The sequence below is a fragment of the Drosophila elegans genome, unplaced genomic scaffold, assembly GCF_018152505.1.
Source record: "Drosophila elegans isolate 14027-0461.03 unplaced genomic scaffold, ASM1815250v1 contig_397, whole genome shotgun sequence".
Classification (NCBI taxonomy): domain Eukaryota; kingdom Metazoa; phylum Arthropoda; class Insecta; order Diptera; family Drosophilidae; genus Drosophila; species Drosophila elegans.
Window position 1 is genome coordinate 3,710,572 of NW_024545782.1, and position 23,038 is coordinate 3,733,609.

General features: G+C 40.9%; 1 protein-coding gene across 1 annotated transcript; it reads left to right on the forward strand.

The window, feature by feature from the left end:
* Window positions 1-1,873: 1,873 nt before the first annotated feature.
* LOC108135259 (zinc finger protein sens) lies at window positions 1,874-22,123 on the forward strand. The gene is given in 6 exon segments (XM_017255927.2): window positions 1,874-2,857; window positions 13,197-13,775; window positions 13,778-14,009; window positions 14,530-14,901; window positions 15,582-15,763; window positions 20,952-22,123. Coding segments are annotated over 6 exon segments (2,094 nt in total). The 5' UTR covers window positions 1,874-2,511; the 3' UTR covers window positions 21,335-22,123.
* Window positions 22,124-23,038: the final 915 nt, after the last annotated feature.

A 23,038-nucleotide genomic window follows, 5' to 3' on the forward strand; every position in this document is an offset into this window, starting at 1 on the left:
TTCAGATTTTAAAATCATGATCCTTAAAAGATTTTTCAAAATTCGAATTATTTTAGAAGATATAGTCGATTTTGTGACTGGCATCCGAACCATTTTAAATGTTTCCTAAGCTTTGAACTTTTTTAAGTGGTTCAAGTTCTACGGAACCGATTCCTTTGAAATTTGGTGTATATCTTGTTTAAGGCGTCTGCCTCAGACTTAAACAAATTTTGATTATAAGTATTTTAAAAATATTTGAAAGAGTTGAAATAATTGGTTAAGAAACATTTTTTTTAAAGTGGTCAAGCCGATATTGACATCTTTACTAATAAAGATTTTGATTGATTTTTTCTGATCTCTACAAGGGCTGAAATCATGTCAACCAGGAGAAGCGATTTTTTGAGGATCAAATTCAGGCTTCTATACCAGAATACCCCCTTAATAAATAGCAACAAATTTCCCGAACCATTTCCACTTCATTTACATTAAAAATTGTGTAAAAGTCCCATAGAAACTTATGTTTCATTAGCTACAGGTTCCGCGGAACAACAAAGAACAAAATAAGACGATTGACGACATAAGTTATATCTTAGCTGTTTATCAATTTTTGTACCCTTGGGTATTATAATTTCCTTTAAAAGTTTGCACCGCAGTGGAAGAGACGTTTCCGGCCCTATAAAGTATTTATATCGTTGATTAGCATCACTAGGAGAGTCGATCTAGTCGCATCGAACAATTAAGCTTAAAATCATTAAAACTTCAATGTTTTTAAACATATACGCATATAAATCAAAATTAAAATGTTCAAGGGTATATAAGCTTCGGCTTGTCGAAGTTTGCTTTCTTTCTTGTTTTCTATATTTTCCAGAGATTGGTTGCAATTAAAAATACTACTTTCTTAAGTGCTCAAAGAAGTGGCTATAGCCTTTAGAGTCTATAAAATGCAAGGATCCAAACTAACAGACTTGTTTATTTACCACTCCTTTTAATTTAATAAAGGTTTATTAGGTCAAAATGCTTATCTCTATTAATACTGGCTCATAGGCTTAGCAACTAATTGGTATTAAACTAAAAATAAATAAATATAAGCTTAAACGATTAAAACAACAATCAATTAGCCATGGAATAGAATGGAAAATCCTTTTGGCTCAGCAAAGTCGTTCAAATACCATACTGTTTGCAACTAACTCTTACCCCAGGAAATCACTTAGCCACCGTTCCCCAAAGCAGAAACCATTTGAAGTCAATGGCGCAAAAACCAATCGCGAATGCCAAGTCAAAGCTGGAAAAGGCGATTGGGGGATAGTCAAGTGTGAAGCATGCCGCATTAGGGCTTGCAATGTGGTGCCAGGCACCACTTGAAATTAAATGGCGGGGCACTTCAAACGCCAAAGACAACAGCGATTACCAAATCGATGGCGGTTCGAGCTGGGCTAGAAAACAAAAAATACAAAAAGGAAGGGGGAAAAACCGAAGAGCCCGCCTCCAAAGCAGAGCAGGTAAACCAAAGGCCAGCAAACACGCGCCCCGCACACGCACACGCACCACCCCCTGCCCCCCGCCACCAACCACTCTCCACCCACCACCCACTCGACCATTGTTCGCTGGCCGCATTGATTTGAACGAATCAAAGCGGTATGCGCACTAAAAATACCAACAACAAGCTACCAAAAAATCCAGATTAACCATGGCCAGCTGGAAGGGGGCGTGGCCAAGAGCGGGACGGCCTGAGCGGCAAATGGTGGTGGCTGTTCCGATTCCACTCGGTCGCCGCCGTTCCAATTGGAGCAGCCGTCGTCCCGCTCGCACTCGCAGTGGTTGCGGCCGCGGTGGTGAGAGCGTTTCCGCCGAGTCTTCCACTCAGTGCCGCTCCGCTCGTCAGTCGCCTTCAGACGCTCGCTGGCAGCGGTAAAATCGGAGCACTCCGAACGGGAAAACAGTTGGGGAAAAGCAACGAGAACCGTTCTCTCGCTGACGTCGCTGCCTGCGTCGACGTCGCTGCCAAATCTAGGCGAAAATCGCAACACTTGGCGCGGCACATAGCCGCACTCCGTATCCGGCTAAAAGTCAAGTGCAGGAGGCAGAGCACGGCAGCTGCGACAACTGCGGCAACTGCGGCAGCAGAGTTTTCCAAGCTCGGCGGCAGAGATTCACTCTCGGCCGGGCGCCGGCGTCAGCGTTCCACGGGATCCGTGATTAGGTTTTACGGTTTCAGTCCGCTCGATGACGCCGAAGCCAGCAGTTATGCGCCCAGCAGCAGCAGCAGCAGCCAACGCAGCAGCAGCAGCAGCACTAAAGCCCTAAATCTGTGACACTTCCTTCCGGTACCCACGTTGCGTATACGCCACCGTAACCGCATTCGCATGCCGTCGCGCAAAAACCAAACAGTTTCAGTGCCAAATCCAAATCCAAGCCCAAAGAACCAGAAACAGCTAGGCAAAGCTTAAGTTTACCAAAACATAAAACATAAAACACAAAACACAAAACACAAAACCTAAAACTAATCGAAACCAAATCAGTGCTTAATCCGAAATGGACGTGGCCAAAATACAATCCACTTCCGGCCAGCATCTGCTGCATCCGGCCGCACCGCCCGCCCACCAGCACCACCTGCCCCTCGACTATAGCTTGGGCAACTTCAAGCCAGCAATTGCGGCGGACTTTCCTGGGTCCTTCCTCACCAGCCAACAGTCCTCGTCGGCCTCGAATCCCGCCTCCTCTTCCGCTTCCGCCTCCGCATCCGCCTCGCTGCAGGTGAGGGATCTCAGCGCCCTGACGGCCATGGCCACGATACCCTCGATACCCTCCACGTCGCCGCACGAGTTCGCGCCCATGTCCGCCTTCAAAGCAGTGCTGCCCAAGAAGCGAAACTCCGACGGTAAGCCGAAAACACTCACTAGTTTCCATGTGTCTGTCATCTATTGCATATTTTGGTCCTACTAAAAATCATACAAATAAATGTTATTTTATGTTACTCAGTGTACATAAATAGGTTTTTATCAAGTGGAAATCAATATTTAAAGTGATATATCATAGAGCGGCAGTTGGCACGCAGTATGACAAGCTCGCTCTTTTTGTGTGAATAATTTGCACGGCGATACTTGTTAATGTGTGTGTGTGTCGACTGAGGTTTTATTCTGCTCGTGTCGTGCTTTGCCGGTGCTCTGCCGGTGCCGACACTGATATAAATATTAAAAAAAAACTATCACAAAGACATATGGTATTTTGCGGTATTGCATGCATTACTTTTATTTTTCAATGAGACCACCTATTCCGTATTTTATTCCCATTAAAAAATTCAATAAAGTAGCTATTGTTACGATATGTTCAGACATTGTTCTTGTACATTGGTTAATAGAGTGCAAATCAACATTTAAATTAAAATCATCTATATAATATGTTTTAAAAACATATTTATGGGAGACAAACAAAAATAGCGGTGTTAAACAAACGATTTGACTATATATAAGTATATAAACCCTCAGCATTTGCAAAAGAATATTTTTTTTATAACATCATAAAAGTTTGTTATGTACGTTATTTTTTAAAAAAATATTAATGTTACTTTTGAATGGCAAAAGATAAATATTGTTTATTGCCGAAAAATATATATGCAGCTTTTTAAAATGTATAACCTAATTGAATTATGTTCAAAAACGTTATATTTTCTTTTATTTTGACAGCGCGGATTTGTGAATCGGGATTTTGGACTTATAGTTTTATTATCAAAAAAAATAATTATTAACAATAAATATAATAGAGGAATTTCAAACTAATATGTTATACACGCCAAAAATGTTTGAATTGCGCTTTTCAAGTGACATGAAAAATTTCCAAAACGACTCCTACAATTTTTGCAAATCTGCTAAAAAATTTAAAAACAACTCTATTTGTATATAATTGATCAATTGTCATAACTAAGAAGCTCACTTCTTCAATCAATTCCTCTAAAGCAACGTTCGTAAAATTAAATTTTTATGCAGCCTGCGAACAGATTGGCACAAACCCTTGCTCCCCACCACATTTCATATTCCCCAAGTTAATTAAAAAAAGAAAACAAAAAGAGAATGAAATCAACAACACAGAAGCCGTGAAACACGAATCCGCGCCGAGCAGCGACAAATCCCCCAAAGGCAGGTCAGCAGGCAATGTAGGAATTTTTAAAAAATGTATTTGAATAATGTGTGATTTTAAAATATCGCACTGGCCATGTCCAAGCAGAGCCCAAAGGATGCACGGTGTCAGTTTAATTGGAAAAAACCCGAGTTCGGTTCGGGGAAAGCGTGGAAATGTGGAAAACAAAAATTGTTCAGGGGCAGCAGGAGCAGATATTCATTATTCCGTTTGTGTGTGTGTGCGCGGCGCTTAATGGGCAAATCTTCTGTGCGGACATGGGGCGGAAAAATGGATATCGGGGATTGAAAAATCCATAGCTGGACCACAGATACACAGATACGGATACGGGTGCGAACGGCAAACAAACGTATGTACACAGTCCACTTCAGTCCAGTCCAGATACACAAACACAAACGCATGTGGATGTGGATGGCCGTGGGTCTGTGTATCTTGTATCTGTGTGCAGACGCCGTTGTCATCGCCATCGCTGTTGAATTCCAAATATGAGCGTTGAATGAATGAATGAGTGTTTGCACGAGAGTTTTCGGCTTTAGTGTTGCCGGATATCAACCTCAAAACATAGCTTAATGAGGACTTTAAATAATCATTATTATAAAAAAAAAACGAATTTACTAGATAGCTTTAAAAATTATAGCAGGAATCAACTACAACAGTTTCTCAGCTTACGTTTTTAACACCTAAAGCAGTTTTTCTATGTTTGATAAAATAAACGTTTAACATAAATTCAATTGTTAACTTTATATTTCATTTTTAATATCATATAGCTACAATACAACAAATTGTTATCCTTTAAATGTAAACATAAAACTTTAATTGTTGTATAATTTTATATTACTTAAAACTTGTGTTTAATAAATACAAATCTAAAATATGTACAAACATGTGGCAAAACAAAAACACACTTCATAAACCTGCCATTAAAATAGGATATTTTCTAGAGCAGACATTGTCCTGAATTTTTAAAATATTATATATTTTCGAGATACCGTAAATAAAAAAGTGAAAAGCACAATTACGGGAAAAGATCGACCAAAAATGTTAGTGTTTCAATTCAAAAGTACTCTGTTTTTGAAGAAAAAAGCTAAGTTGACAACACAGCCCGACACAAGTGTGAGTGTATCTCTCTCTCAGTCTCCCATCCGTCCTACGTTTTCCCACTCGCTCGCACACAGGGAGAATGGCAGCGACAAGCGGATTTCATTTACCGGCATTACATGTATCCAACGGATATGTTTTTAGCTCTCCACCGCTTCCAACACAGACATGGATATGCGGAAAAAGCACACACACACACACACGCAGATACATTCGCACACTGAATTTTCAATTCCGTTTGCCGCGACAAGCGCACTCCCCCATTTCCCTGCCCCTTTCCCTCCGCCAGAGAAAATGAATTTCGCTTTGTTTGTTGGAATATTTGCTCGGTTTTTGGTGGGACAATATATTGGTTGATGTGGCCGAAGCTCGCAGCGCTCTGTGGTGACTGATTGACCCCTCCTGTTGACGGGACAGGCACTTTGTTGAAATCTGTAGGGCATAATAGTTCAATTCTTAAAACTTAAAAGATTTAAAGGATCTTTACTTTTGTCCCGGAATGAGGCTTCATTGTTGTGTTCCTAATACAAAATTGCAGTGTAAAACTGATCACTTTAGTCACAGCTTTGCCCCGAAAGATCAGGCTGTAGCATCGTCTCCATTTACCATTATATCGCCCACCCACCGATGAATGGATGATCTTAATTTTTTGTCATACGCCACCGCCGTATGACTCAATTAATGATGCCCACTGTCGTTTCTCGATCTAATTTGTGGTCAGCGAAAAAAAACGAAGAACTTTGACACCGCCACTTGTGAGTCACGAATTAAGTTAAATTGTAAATATTTCTCGGCCCAGACTAGACGACTAATGGTCTGAAAGGGTGCATGGGTTAAATGGCAGCCAGCACTCAAATTACTTGCGCAGAGACCTCGGAGCAGCATTGATTCATTTTTAGCCACTGAAAGACGTGCGCCCCCGCAGAGACATAGTTTTGCAGTGATATCAGCCCAAAAATCAGAACGGTTGCCAGCGTTCGACATATAAATTACAATTTCTGATTTATGTGCAAGGCCTATCGGATTGTATACGATTCTCCGAGAACGTCGATATAAATTTATTAACAAATTTGTTAAGTCGTTTTCAATCACACCTAACAATTGAACAATTAAAAAAGCAATCGACATATCACAACGAATAAATAATAAGCTGACAATCGCTGGGCGGTTGACTCAAGAGTTTGGCTTATCTCAAAGATTTATAGGACGTTTTGGAATAGTCAACCCAGAACTGATTGGTTTAGGAACGTTGAAAGTTATTCTCAGGAATAATAAAGCAAGTAACACAAATCTAGGGCAACTAATCTAAGGCAAAAACGAACTAACAGATTTCTTGGATTTGTCGCTCTGCTTTATCCATTTGGTTTCTCTTATTATTGTTATTGCACTGCATTCGACGCCATACCCCTTTCACGATGGCAAAGTACATTATTGATCAATAACAAATTGTCGCAACGAAAATCAGAGCAATATTTATGAAATATTTACGACTCACGTCGTAATCATTGGCAACTCATCGCCTGTCATATATTTTTCAACTTCTCACAAGTAGACGAAAATTGGGCATTGTAAATCTATAAAGATATTTAAGTCAGCCGAGCAGCCAGTCAGCCAGTCAGCCAAATAAAAGGAAAGCCACATCCACACCCTGTGTATCTGTATCTGCGAGATACAAAACAGACAGCCCGAGGGTGAGAGATAGTTAACTACGCACACACACCGCACACGCGTTATGATTTACGATCCGAGGTAAATACATAACGACATCTAAACATGTCAATATCCTCCGTGGCCAGGGCCAGTTGTAAAATCGAAAGAGTAAAAGTATCATAAAGTAAGCGAGCGACCGATAAGTAAACAAAGGCCAACCAGCCACAGACCACAGACCTAGTTCGTGCAACATCAAGAAAGTACTCACAACAGGGCAGTTCCTCCGTTCCCTTTTTTCCATAAATTGTTTCCATTTTGCTGTTATTTATGCCCTCGATTGCAGTCCAGTTCGGTTTATCGTCGCCCGAATGTTTGACAAAGAAAAATCCATTGGCAGTGCAAAGGAGTCACGTCCGTTGTTTGAATATTGAAATTAGAAATGCCCCGATCGATTCCCGTCGCTGATAGTATGAAGAGCTGCGATTTTCGATACCGAATTTGTACTGTCATAAAAGCTACCAGAGTAGTAGTAATAAACCGCTCGCCGTCTGCATATCTGATATCAGCTTAATTTGTCCCATGGACAATGGGAGTCATTCGAGACTTTGAACCTAAAGTCAAAACGAACCGATTCAGTCAAGTTGACGCACAAACTTTTTGAAAGTACAACTTTAAGAAACGAACACTGAAAAAAAACACGCTTTAATAGAAATTATATTGCCACAATAGTTTCGAAATTAAACATCACCGCAGAAAAACAATTGAACATTTAAGGACAGACTTTTGGCATTACATTATTTTGTATTAAACTTAACTTTTTACTACGTATTATTTTATACTCTCGGTATTATCAGTTTAATATAAGCTATGGGTTTTTTTGTACGTTTTAGCATACCTCCATTAAAACAATATAATAATTTTTATGTGCATTGATTTATGGATTCTTGCTTAAGTAGTTTGATCATCTTTTACTTAGTATCGACGAGGAAAAGAGAAAAAAGTCGGCTGGCTGGGACCACCACTTAAGTGAAATATATCAGCGAAAGGAAAAAGGTACAAAATTGAAGTCTAAAGTTTAGATAGCCTTCTGATTTATTGCCCAGCGATAAGCAGCTGGGAAAAAGGGTGCAATATACGTAGAAGGGGTGGGCGATCGGCCGGGGCACAGTCATTGCAGTGCCGTTGGAATTCTGCGGGGCGAGAGTGTTCGGTGATTGATTTGCAGTGTAAAAATAAATAATGTAATTGCAATTGGCGACATTCGCGAGACGCTTCAAAGACCCGCTGCCGACGGCTCGAGACAAACTGCTTATTGCTGATTGCTGATAGCCGATGGCTATACCTCCGTTGTAAGGCCAACTGTCGAGTGTTTGGATACGCAATCCCCATCTAATGCCACTCAACGAGTGGAGCTTATGCTGGCTAAAGAGCTCTGCTCTCTCTCCAACTGATATGCTATCGATGGGGTAGGAAATCCAATTCCAAATCCAAATCCGAATCCAAGTCCCAATCGGAATCCCAATCGAAATCCAAACCCAAGTTGAAATCGAAATCTCAACGAATCCGTAAATCATGCACACACATTCGCAGGCGTGCCAACAGACCAAATCATGGCCTAATCTATCTAACCGTTAACAGTTTATGGCCCTCTTCTGGCCATATCGCCCGGCTCTTTATTATTTATACAGTGCTGTTTTTATTTTTTGCCATTTCCACTTTCATATTTGCCGAAAGCGGAATTTGTTTTTATAATATTACGACCACTCGGCCCCCGACTACTGTTGCCCAGTACCCAGTACCCCGTACGCCGATTTAATCGAGTCGATACCTGCAAAATACTTTGCACCCTCTGACGATTTACTGATTTTGTGCCACAAGAAGAGTTATAAATTGCGGAGAAAATGTGAATAAGGCAAGAAACAAATGAGCATGGCCCATGAGTTGGCGACGGCATGTGTAAGCATACACTTGAAGCACAAAAGTGTTTCCAACATTAAAACTTTACCAAATTTTCAAATTTAACTTTCTTACAATCAACATAAATAAATAAAAATTCAGTTCTTAAATTGCTTTTAAAATGCTTCGTTTGGGTGGATATTAATAACCAACAATATTTCAAAACTAATCATTACATATTTTGAGTAAAGAAGCCAGTCAATAACTTATATAACCTACTTCTCTAATTTTATAATGGTGCCAATTGATAGACTCGTATTTCAAATTTAGCTGTTGATTCAAGCTACAATTAAGCTATATAGTAGCCTATATTTCTATGGTTGATTATTATGAATAATTCTCCCATGAAATATCTCTCAAATCTAAAACAGATAAAACTTAGAAAATTTAATAGCATATTAGGACGGTTTTTTCTCAAAATAAACTTAAGATGAACTGCCACCCAACTTTATGTGCCAAATGCTAGCAGAAATATGTGAAGAATGTTTACAAAACAATTTTTCCAATAGAACCCCACCAAAATTCACACACTCGCGAGTAATTATTAATGAAATTCCAAAAATTAACACCTCCTGTTGGAGAACCAGCTGCCCCGGCCAACCGTCAACCCAAACCAAATTGTAATGGCTGCAAATCGCCCCAAAACAATGATAATCCTGGCAAAAGCCCGACAATCGTTGTGCGTGGGCGGAGGGGACACAAAACAGGGCGCAGGATAACAATGATTTCAATTACCATGCAGTGTCGAATAATTATTTTACCTTCTTCTTTTTATGTGAACAAGTGCGTGGAGTGCGTGAATATTGCTCCCGGGCGGATAAAAACAGATGAACGTCGAACCCAGAGGGCTGGATTTTTAGTGTGGGGTGGGGTTGTTTTGGGGTGGACGAGGGCTATGTCTAATGTGCACAAATTTATGACTTTACTGCCGACCGTCGAGGGGTCGTTGATGCTACTTTGCCAGCCTCCAGTCTACAGCCTAAAGCAGTCGAAGGACTCGCCCCTGGAGCGACATCGGGCACATGCTTAAGCTCATTATTATCGTTTAAACAAGTCGCTCTACGTGCGCCACCAACAGCCACTTGTCCTGCTCCTGCTGCTGCTCCTGCTCCTGGTCCTTGGTCCCTGGTCCTTGGGGTTGCTTTGGCCGCTAGTTCGAAGCGAACGTTAAACGTTTCCAATTTTATTTCTTATATATTGCGTGGGCCCGAGCTTCCTTTTCCTTCATTATTCTGGTGGTTGTACGAATGTCCCGTCCTCCATTCGATTCGAATTTGTTTCTGGCTGGTGGAAATGCTCTCGGGACGATTGCGTACATAATTAGAAAGGAAGGGTTGGGTTTGCAATAATGTCAATGATTAAAATTTAGATTTTCTAAGGAAGGGTATGGCGAAGTTCGCCTGGCATAAGGCGACTTTTATGAGGGCACGCTTATACTTAACGTTCTCTGCCATCAAAAACATAAACAGATTAAAATTTACTAAAAGTAATAACATAATTTTAAAATTACTTATATTTAGTTTGGATTATTTCGGTTTTTGCCATGGTACAATTGTAATTACCATTTAAGCAATTATTTGAATTTAAGTAATTAATTTCAATTAAACAAGAAAGGAAGCAAGCTTCGTCAAGACGAAGTTTATCAACCCTTGCAGCTATTTGCAAACTTTAAGCATCTAAATTTCGAATCATTACTCATTGAAACTGTGATCATTTTCACTTTAATTATTCGATCAATCTTATGTCAGCTATATGATATCGTTTTCTGATTTTAATAAAATTAAAAGCGTAATTCAGATTTGTACAAAAGAAATGCAAAAATATATTTCGATTTTTCAAATGGGAGTTTTATGATATAGTCGTCCTATTTTGATCAAATTTAAACGAGTTTCCATAATAAAAGACCATCACTAAAACTCGAAAAACTATGAAAAAAAATAATAGAAAAACTGCAAAGTTATAAATTTTTTTAATTTTTTTACGATTTTTCCCGTGGTAGCAATATGATATAGTCGTCCGATCCGGCTCGATCCGTTATATACTTCGTGCAATAGATAGAACACTTTTGGGAAAGTTTCACGCAAATATTACATGGCTAGATCGACACTCCTAGTCATGCTGACCAAGAATACATATCCTTTATAGGGTCCGAAAAGCTTGCTTCACTGGGTTGCAAACCGACTGAAAATATAACACCCTCTGAGTGGGTATAACAATTTTATATTATGAAAAATAAAACATTTTAATTCAAGTACAAGATCAAATGATCTGGGATATGGCCAATTTCCATATTCAAAAGCACTTAAGGAGCAAAAACCGAAATCCAAAGCCCTATGTTCGAACAAAAATAACAGCAGCAACGATTGCAACAACAGCAGAAGGGCAATAAAAACACTTGACACGCTGGCAGGAAAGAGCTGGCGAGCAGCCACCCCCCATTTGTATCTGTGTATCTGATGGATACGCTTTCCCTGCCAGTGCTCAGTGCGTGGGCTTTGTTTATGTTTGCTTGGCTTTGCGTTTTGCCGCCTCACCGACTGCGGACTATGGCCCGGAATCAGGGTCCCGCCCCTGTCTTCTCGCCTGCATCTCCACCTCCCCGCCGCCTTCGCAGTTACTTTTATCTGCGTGGCGAATTAGAATGTTGTCAAATTGTTATTCTTTTGTTGCGATGCGGATTCATTCTCATTCATTCGATTCGCCTCAGGCCGTCGCGGTTTTCACTTGCCGTCGTACCCCTTTCCTTTCCCTGCAACCCCTGTTCTCTGCGCCTGCGTCGATTTGCACACGCGGAATGTCGCCGGAGTTCCCCGATTCCGAATTCGATTCCGATTCCGAGTCCCATTTCTCCGGCCCGCTGTGTGTTTTCTGTTTTGTCATGCTCCATTTAGCCGAGTGTGGACCGAACAGATGTTCTATTTAAACGCACATTATTATTATTTCATTTCGACAGGCGATAGACTCCGAGGATGTGTATTTTGCGTCGTGCACCACGCGAAAGTTTCGAATTCCATTTTCCGTTGCTGCAGCTGCCACAGAGTTGAAGGGATTCTGAGTTAGGGGCTAAATGGGTATTAAATGTAACTATTAAAAACTGGATTATTGGACTACTTCGAGATCTTTAAGCCCTAAGATTTTTATGAAAAAAAAACTTCTTCGTACATATATAATTATAAGCCAAGTAGTCATTATATTACAGTCGTTAAATTAAATTATTAAATTATTTGCAAAAATCTCAATTTTTAATTTCTAATTTATTTTTTTAGATAAAAAAGTATCTTTTGAAAGATGGGTAATAAAAGTTTGATAATAGTGGTATGAAAGAAGAAGTTCAATAATAAGTTTTCTATGTTTTTGTTGATTTTGAAGATAAGCGGCCAATCAAACAGTATTAAAATCGGAATCATCTCACTTCGAGATTGAAAATCTTGTCGGGTGGCTGCTCCTGTCCAGGGGCGTGCCAGCGTCAACCCTGAGCGCCGGCGCCGTATCCGCACACGATTAGTATCTGTGTCCGTGGCCATCATCGCTGGCCAAAGATTTCGGGGTGACGATGGCGGATGATGACGCGTTGATGTCAAATGCGGAACGCGGCTCATGAGAGGGGAAGGATTCGTTGATTAGGGTGAATTAATGGTCATGTAAGGTGGATTATGCGATTGAATACGAAAATAATTACATTTGAAATTCGATATGCTGCCAACTGGCACACATACGAGGTCATTCCTGTGTGTGAGGCTGTACAGGTGTATACCCCTTCCCTTTTTGTGGGTGATTGATGATGTGGCAAACGCTTTGCTCAGATTTTACTAAACGATCTTACAAATAGAGGGAAGGTTATGCACCAAAAAGTTTAAATTATTTACAAATTAACGATTGGCAATAAGGTGACAAGCTTCAAAAAACTTCAACTATGGCAAGAGAAAAGCATGATTTCGTCATATTGAATACATATATTATATTAACATTAACTTTTATTTTAAAGAGAGACAATTAAAAGTTTATGCCCATATTCTGAATTTAACAAAACAAAAGCGGAGGTGATCCTTTCAATATATTTTCTTTAAACAGTGTCTGGTTGGAATTTTTGAAATGTCGAATACCTTATTTTTGTCACTTCAAAAACGATTTTGTTTTAAATATACAATTTATTTGATACTAAATAGTATCTCCTTAGCACAAGATATTGGAGATTTTTTCACCTCATTGAGATCTAAATATTTGTTTATTGATAAACATTACATGTGAAATTCTTTCTTTAAAAAAAATTTTAATTAAATGCATTTACAACTGCATTATTTTACAATAGATTTATCCATTTGCGTTTTTGCTTGCCTTCAATTAAAAGTTTTTTTTTAATTTGTACTTTTGTGTTGCAGATGCCTCGCTAGCGTTTAGCATAAGCAGACTGGTAAAGACTGAGCAACTGACGGCGATGGCGGCGGCGGCCGTTGCCCTGAAGCCGCCGACTCCCTTGGAGGACAACAACAACTCACTCTCGATGCTGAGCAAAAACCAGCAGATGCATCAGCAGCACCTCCCACAGCAGCAGCAGCAGCAGCAGCAACATCCGCTGCAGCGCTCCAAGCCGGCCTTCATCAGCGCCAGCGAGAAGCTGCGCCGCCAGTCGCGATCCCGCTCCAGGTCGAGATCCCGCAGTCCCTGCTCCTCGCAAATCGACATGGAGGATGCGGAGTCGCACCACTCGCACCGCTCCCTGCATTCCCGGTCGCGGTCCCGCTCGAGATCCCAATCCCGATCCCGCTCGCACTCGAGCAGCTCGTCCGTGGAACTGGAGGTGGACTCGCCACCCGGCAGTCCGCGTATCAGCTCGCCCAGTGGCGCCTCCGCTTCCGCCTCCGAACTGCTGATCACCGCCAATGGCGGTGGGCGCAGCATAGGGTCCAAGAAGTCGGACCTCTTCTCCGTTTCCGCCCTGCTCCGCCGGGATGAGCCCCCCAGAGACGCACCCCCCGCAGCCCGCCCCTCGGACACCTGACCCCCAGTGCCCTGGCCATGCCCTTCAATCCGCTGGAGGCGATGCGCCAGGGCTATCCGCCCAACTACGAAGCGGCCATGTTCCAGCGGCCACTCTTCTCCCCCGCCCTGCCCTTCTTCGCCGCCGTCGCCTTCCACCAGGGTCAGCAGCAGCAGCAGCAACAGCAACAACAGCAATCCGGCCTGGGAGCAAGGTAAGTTGTGTGGATTCCCTGGACCAGGGAAGCTCAAAACTAAAATGACCCCAAGAATCATGGATAATGACATAGTGACACCCAAAAGTGCATATTGATAGTTTCGAAAATATCAATCGGTCACTACAATAGTTTTAAATAGGGTCACATTGGCACCTAAGTAGGGGCACATTGTAACGATTTTTTTTTTGTTTTATTTTGGATAAGCGATTTTTTTTTTAATTTAATTTGGATAAGTGAATAGACTTTGAACTTATACTTGATCAGATTATTTTAAGAAACAAACAATGAAAAAGTCCAAACTTATTAAAAAAAAAGTGATAATTAAGAACTTTTTTAAAAAGTAAATCAATTAGTCGATAACTCATAATAAAGTAAAACATAAAAACCAACTAAATTTTTGTTTACGTGCTTGAAGTTTGCGCTTTTTCTTTACCGTATTAGCTCCATTTAAGACCCAGAGACTTGCAGCTCGGGACCCATTTTAATTAACTCGCCTCAATTAAATGTGTTTCCGCAGCTACCACCCGGATTCGCAGGAAAATCTCTTCCGACTGCGGAATCTGATGGTGCCACTCCAATCCGCCGGCCAGACCAACTCCTCAGCGGCCGTCGGCGTGGGCGTGGGCGTTGGCGTGGGCGTGCCACCCAGCGGCGGCCACCTGGGACTGCCCCACTCGCCGCATCTGCACCACTTCCACCACATGGCCGCCAAGTGGCCGGGCCTGCACCAATTCAGCGACCTGTACTCGTGCATGAAGTGCGAGAAGATGTTCTCCACGCCCCACGGCCTCGAGGTCCACTCCCGCCGGACGCACCACGGCAAGAAGCCCTACGCCTGCGAGCTGTGCAACAAGACCTTCGGCCACGAGGTCAGCCTCAGCCAGCACAGGTATGTGTAGAATGCCACCGCGGGGGATGTGGGGATCTGTGTTGGCAAATGCATGCCTCCACTTAAAGCTTTCGGGTGAACTATGGTAACAGGCGAAGCCTTAAATAATAATTTAGCCTAAATTTTACTTACTTTGTAAAATATTTTTTACACATTCATATACCTCAATTCGTATGTTATTTGCTAAAAAAAACATATATAGGATTAAAGATATCTGAACACTCTAAGGCCTTGCCCAGTTTTTCGATTTTTACTGCGCCTGTGGCGCTATAATTCCCAACTGATTCTATCTACATACGTATAATGGTAGCCCCTTTGATTTCATCTCTTGTGATCCAGATCGGTAGAACATGGCATTTACTAAGCCGACACTTGGACAACGAATTAGAAAGGTCGCAAAAATAAGCCAATCTGTTAAAATATTGGGCTTATAAGCTTTAGCTATATTTATTTCCCCGAGTGTAATGAGTGGTCTTCCGGGCTGGGACAAGAGCGGACACTTTGCATTACTTAATTTAGCCGAAATGGCTGGATTTCAGCCTGACCAAATGTTTGCCTTTGTGGCTGTAGTTAAAACACGTCCACTTCCGCCTTTGGGGACTTACCGGACCTTAATTACGGCGAACGCCCTTTGCTGGGACCCCACTAATCCTCTCCCCCACCCCCCCTCTTCATTCCAGGGCGGTGCACAACGTGGAGAAGGTGTTCGAGTGCAAGCAGTGCGGCAAGCGCTTCAAGCGCTCCAGCACTCTGTCCACCCACCTGCTCATCCACAGCGACACGCGGCCTTATCCCTGCAACTACTGCGGCAAGCGGTTCCACCAAAAGAGCGACATGAAGAAGCACACCTACATTCACACAGGTAAGCAGTAGTTCGACTGTGCATATTTTTGTAATGTGTGTAGGGGGTGAAAAGCAGTCAGAAAAAAGTTTGTAACAAAAATTAAATAAAAACAAAAACTAAAATATTATTTATGTATCCTGAAGATAAAACAAAAGCTAAAGGCTAACATGAATCACAGACTTTCTGGGGTGGCCATGCCAAATACTAACCCAAAACAAGCAGAACTTTAAAGAATTTCGCCATAACACAAACGCAGTTTATGGGATCATGGGTGTGGAGTGTGGCGTGGGAGGGGGGTTCGGAGGGCAGGAAGCGTCGCCATTAAAGCACTGAACGAACCACCCCGAAAGCCACAGTCGCCAGTTGCAATTACAGTTGCCATCAGCAGAACCAGATATAGCCAAACCAAATCTCGGGGGGGCGGCAAAAAGGGGGGTTCGAAAAAAATGGAGCAGACGACAGCTGAAAGAGCATCCAGCTTGCTCTCTGAAAATTGCAAGGGAGAAAGAGCAAAGAGAGAGAGAGAGCGAATAGTGATAAGAATCTGAAGGAATCTATATACTGGAAGGCCTGCAGGCAGCTCACAGATACTAATCCCAAGCACACGCACACACACTTACAGGAGGTGTGCGAGAGAGTGAGAGCAGCCACGAGAGATAGAGAGAGAGAGAGAGGCGGGCTGAGAAATCACAGCCGACCAATGAAAAATTTAGTCAAGAGATTTTGATTTTCTGTTTTATACGCGCGCACTCACACGAATAACAAATACGAGGCGCACACATCGACACCGTGCAGTGGTATAGGTGCACTGCACACACACCCCCGGAAAACCGAAAACGAAACGGAACTGAAACGCCATTGCGAAACAGTGCGAAAGGAACTGCGAAAGGGGAGAAGGCCGTTGGGTGGGGCCGACCCATTAGCATCGATTTCAAGTTCTTGATGGCTACGTGAAAATTTCGAATCTCAAATACGATTTATTCTAGTTTAAAACGTCACACACAGTGAATCCTTTGCAGTACAGTAAAGGCTCAGAAGAGTGAACTTCGTATCTGTTCCTTAATGTAAACAATTAAACTGCCTACAAGTTAGGAAACCACATATTTACCTTTCTCAAGATAACAAACCTTGTTAAACTTAGCTCCATTAGTTTTCAAATTACCAAAGATCATTTTTGTTTCCGTTGGCTTCAAACCGCCTTAACTTCATTTATCAATTTAAAAAGAACTCGTATTGTTAGATATAAAACTGAAATATTTTATTTATTAAGTTGAAATAAATTTGCAAGGAACAATCTTTATTGAGATGGTAATTTAATTTTCTTAGTCGAATGAAATGTGATTAATTAACTGATTTTGTGCATACCGCCTTTGTATCATTCCCTTTTAAAACCATACCTTAAAACATATACATGCTTATATCATGCTAGGAGTTGCTAGATAATCGAGTGAAAGATATTAACTAGACTGAACCAGACAAGTTAAAATCTGAACTCTGAACAAAAAAAATATAGCGAAACCCCCAGATTTTAAATTTCGTTCCCTTATTTATTGCCACATTGCTGAATCAAATTTCATTACTTTATACACACATTGGATCATTAACCTTAAAAAGCGAAATTCCTGTTCGGCTGGAAATCAGTTTACAAATAGCAAGGATAATAACCTCTAATAAGCAGACTTTCCTCGCTGATGCGTCTGGTGAAATCAGTGAAAGAAAAATCAGCACCCCAGCAAACACACACAGACAGAGAGAGAACGAGAAATATTCCAGACATTTTTATCTTTTGCCGTCTTCGATTTAGGACGTGTGCCCCCTCCAAGGTGCCGAAAAACATCTCCTACTCCCTCAGCCAAAGGCACATGTGGCTATGTAGCCCCAACATTTCAAGATTTCCCATCCAAGTGTTTCTGTTTTTTTCTTGCGTTCTGCTCGGTTCGTTTTGCTTTCCTTACGACTTATCCTTAATTTTCTTCCTTTTGCCGAGACGTGCTCCGTCCCAGACAGCAGATTTTTCCTCTTTCCATCTGATGTGATTTTCCTGAACAATTTCTTCGGTTTTTTCCATTCGGTTTATTTCTGCATTTCCGTATTTACTTTTTGGCGAAATGTTTTATATGCTAAGTCCGTGTTTGTGTTTTTTTTGTGTTTCCTTTTTATTTCTTTGCCTCAGATTTTCGTTTTCGTCAATTTATGCGCTATAAAAAGACGAGAAAAAAACCTTTTTTGGATTTTTTTATTTATTCATCACTTTTGTTTTCCATTCCAATGTGAAATCTTTGTGTGTGTCTGAGGTGCAAAAGGTGTTTTGGGTAAACAAAATCAATAATTTAAGCTAAAGGAAAGCTTTTAAAGTTCCTTTGGTTCTCTCAGGCTTAAATACCTGAAAGTTAAACAAACAATAAGACTAAATTATTTTATTTTGGTAAAGATCTATTTCGATACAAAAAAATGGTAGTTAATTTTTTACAATTTCGTCAAAGAAAAAAATAAAACAGTTTATTTCTCTCACAGTGCTTAGAAGTATTTTCATATGTTCTATTCAGCAAAGAACCCTTTTCAGCCTTCTTTCGACCATCTGCAAGTTTTCATCAAATCATTTCCCAAATCAAACTCAAGCAATTTCCCCGTCCGTATTGCCGTCGCTCCACAGGGCGTATGCGTGATTTGATTCCCAGTGCTTAGCGCAAATTGCCCAGCCACCAAATATGTTGCGGACGTGCTAAATTAGGAAGTGAGTTCAGAGTACGACTCTGGGAGAAAACTAAAGCTTAAAATATTAGAAGACTAAAAGAAAGCCATTCAAAAGGCAGCCAAGATTTAAAAGTATTTCCACAATGTGCTGCAATAAAAATCTTTCGAAAAAAAACGCAAGCAAAGAAACCTGGCCATGGTACATAACTATCGTATACAAGGCTGTAGTTACCCCACTCTTCATTCCGAATCGCCGTCGGCCGACGGGATTTTTCTATTTTCTTATTTTTACTTTTTTTTTGGTCTTGTTAGTGCCGTTGGGTCGTTTTGGCCGTGATAAATAATAAAAGCTGCTCTATAATCTCTGCGACTACGTGACGTTATTTGTGCCGATAGTGCACGAACGTGCCCCGAGCCGTCGACTCAGTACGAGGAACCAAGGAACCCTCCAGATTCTGCATCCAAGCATGCTCGGTGAGGCCATCTGAGAGCCTGCTCTGGCCTGACTGCTCAATTTTACTGTTGCTCGACCTTCCACTTTACCAGCCACCCAGCCACCCAGCCACCCTGCCACCCATTCACCCAGTCCTTCAGCTCAAGGAAAAGGAATCCTCGTGCCCCGGGAACTGAAAGTTGAATCAGAGCACATCCCTACGGTCGAATGTTTCACAATCACGTCGCTGCAATTCCATTATATGCAACGAAGCTGTCTTCCGTTTCGTTTCGCTGGCATCCCTCTCTTTCGCCCACCGCATGGCCGTCTCTTTCACTCCTTTTCTATGTACCCGAGTCTCTGTTTACTTTATATACACTTTCCCAACTCTCGGTAGGGAGCTACAGAGTCTGGTCCTCTCAAGTTAGCATGTTGTCGTCGTTATTTTGTTGCCGTCGCCCCATGTATATGCGTGTGTGTGAGTGTGGGGTGCAAGTGTGCGTGTGTAGTACATAAAATATAGCCCAACAAGTCTATGGCACTATCTCCAAACAACAGAGGGCTACAGATAAGGGCAGCTATACGTATGAGTTTGTTGCCAGTATGGGCACCAGAAAAATATAGCTACGGGAATAAACATAATCACAAGTCAAACAACGAGAACTATGAATTAAAATAATTTTAAAGTTTGTACCATCGGCAATGCAATTACAAATTCGTCTATTTAATAAAACAAAAGACCTAAAATTCATTTTTATATTCACACAAACATAAGACCAAGGTTATCACCGACATCTGTAATTAGAGATTAAATACCGTCTGCTCTAAGCTTTCGAAATTAAAATCGTATTTTCTGCATTTCCATCGACATTTTCTGAGATTTCATTATATCATGCGAAATTTTCATGACGTTTCTGGCTCCAGAAAAATCGTTACGAACGCAGCGTTTCTCTCAAATCTCTAATGAAAAATTCAACAGCATGAAAATGAGCAATAAATGGGGTATAAAGCTCAGAACTGGGGGAAGCCCTGAAACAAGAACAAAAACCCCACAAAATGGCTTTAAAAATGTTATCAGCGCAGAGGAAAATTTCGGCTTTAAGTGCGAGCACAACCACAGAACATCACACTGATGAACCGAAAAGTTTAAATTTAAAAAACTCCACCACTCCTTCTGATGGTGAGTGTGGGCGGTGAATGAGCTCCTGCCTGCGGTCTGCGGAGATGACTTACATGGAGTCTTGGGGTCGAAATTGGACGGTTGGGGAATGCTTCTGTCTGGCGACGACACGCTTTTTTCTGGGGGTTGACGCTCGAGATGCGATGTGTGTGCATCAAGGGGAGGAATATTTTGGCTCATTTTTGTTAAAATGGCGCACACTGGTTGGAAATCCTGATGGACAGCAGTAAATTCAAGCTCAGCTCTGGAAAACCCTAAGGGCTCAAGAAAAGTGGATTAGAAGCTAATGCATAATTCGGAGAATACGAAAATGATGTGTTGTTTTTTAAATGAACGAAAAAGAAAAAGTTAGAAGCAACGAAAATAAATTACTTTCAGAGCACCCAAATAACCAAATAATCTAAGTTTTTATAGACTTATGAATATGATCTTCTAAATCCAGTTCCTTTATTAGTAATTAAAATTAATTCCACTTATAAAAATATAATTTGAACTCTTATTTTATGGCAATTTTAAACTACTTTTAAACGGTTACACTCTGCAGATCTGTCATATCGATCATATCTAAAATGTATCATTACTATTGAATAGGATACATGAATAAGCAGAACATTTTTTTTTTGTGGTAAAACTCAGCTTTTTTAGCCATTCAAAATTACTTTTAACCGATTAAAATAGTTTTAGTTGTCAAAACAGGTTCAAAATATTTTTAAAGATAACTTTATTTTGACTTGTTACTAGAATGTTTTGTTTCACTTATTAAAAGAGGCTAACTCTTGTTTAAACTGATACTTCGAACGCTCATTTTTGTTCTTTGTAAATAAATATCAATAAATATCAAATATTGACTGCTGGTTGACCGAACCCAACTTACACCTTCTACCCATCTATCGTTGCAGGTGAGAAGCCGCACAAGTGCCAGGTGTGCGGCAAGGCCTTCAGCCAGAGCTCCAACCTGATCACGCACTCCCGCAAGCACACCGGCTACAAGCCCTTCTCCTGCAAGCTGTGCCACAAGGCCTTCCAGCGGAAGGTGGACCTGCGGCGGCACAAGGAGACGCAGCACACGGACCTGCGCGTCCACCTGGGCAAGGTGGACTTCATGTCGGCGGCGGCGGCGGCGGCAGCGGTGGCCTCTGCGGAGCTGGGTGCGGCAGTGCCGACCGGAGGAGTGGGGGGAGGGCCTGCGGGGAGCCAGGGGGCCAGTGCGGTCAACCAGGCCCCGAACGGGGGTGCTCCGATGGGCACACTCAACTGCCAGAAGGTGTCCCTGCTGGCATAACATCGGGGCCAGACCGAAATCCAAACCCAAATCAACCGCAACCATTGTGCAATAGACGGAATAGGAAGTGAACAGCTTCGCCAGGCATTTGCCCTGGCTTGAAACCAAACTCCAAAGAGAAAAGATTAAAACAATTTAAATAATTTTAAGCCAGCCAGATAAAGAAATGTTTCCAATGTTGCCAAAAAATAAAATAGCAAAGAAAAGCTAAAATCAATTAAAGCAAGCACTATAGTCAGTCTCAAGTCCTCATTAAAATGTAATCGTGTTGCCATCTTAAGAACATACCAAAGCTATTCCAGATCAAAAAAGGTGTTTACACGTTGCCCCTTTGTAATGTCAGTTTGAATTGCTGTGGCTCGAAAGCCAGTAAAAATCAAAATCAAGTTAAGAAATTCCATCAATATGAACTGTGCGTGTCGTACTCCGTAAAATGTAACAAATTAAATGCAAATGCAAGGAATCCAAAATATAAAACAAAACAAGCGTGAAAGATGTTCCAAGTTTTCGCTTCTAGATAGTTGTGAAATTTTAACTAAATCGCTGTATTATGCAACTATTTTGATATTATATCATTCCAATGAATTTAGTCTAATTAATGAATTTTTTAACTTATTTATACATATTATGTGTATGTATGTAAAAACCGCTAAACAAATATATGAATTTTCATTTTAATGTTTAACAAAATAATGTATGTAATATTAAAATAACAATTACGAAGACAAAAACTAATCTACATTCTAAGTATTTTTATGTTTCCAAAATAAATTGAATTTATTAAGCAAATATGAAAGACCGGTTATTTCTTAGGGGTAAAATAAAAGGTGTATCTCACAAAAAGGAAAATATTTTACATACTGGTTTCAAAGGACTCAATATAATTTGAAAGCCAATAAGGTGCCAATACCCACCCCTTTTTTGGCATTCACAAGACAAATATAAAAGGCAATTGCCTTTCATTCTGTGTTGACTGACATACAGAAATATTAAAAAATCATACTTTCGTCCATGAGAATTATAAACAGGAATATTCAAAGGCATATGATTAAATCATGAGTGGGTGAAGCCCACTTGAATTTGTTTCCTATTCCCCAACGTGTCCAGCCGCAAATATCAAATATCACGTACGAGACAAGGGTAAGCCATCAAGCCACCTTGCTATCATTTTGCAACCAGCTCCAATGCCATTTACCATCTTCATCTTGGAGCTGTGTCTCAGCCAAATTTGACAATAAAAAATATATAAACTTTCGACGGTGGATTGGCGAACACATCCCCATATCTCCGCCTCCTAGAAATGGACTATTCCCAAGTCTGCAATTTGCACAGCGTCAAATTGTCTACTTTGCAAATGGAGTTGAACTGTAGCCAAACCAATTTCATCAATAAGAAATATTTCTGTCTACCTCATATAAAAAAGTATGTTATTTTTCGATGCTCCGGTCTTTTCGCATATGACAATTTCTATTGGGATAAATAAAAAGGTCGAGTACGTGAACATCACGCTGCTTGTGGTTGCGGGGAAATTTAAAATGAAATTGTTCAGAAGATGTGAAGAATAAAAATATTGAAGCATCAACGATAAAATAGAGCCTATTTCGTGATATTTTATTTTATAGAAATTACTCAAAATGTTTTTATTTAAATATACTTACTTAAGTACAGAGGTTTCGAGTTATAGAATACAGTAATGTGTGCTTA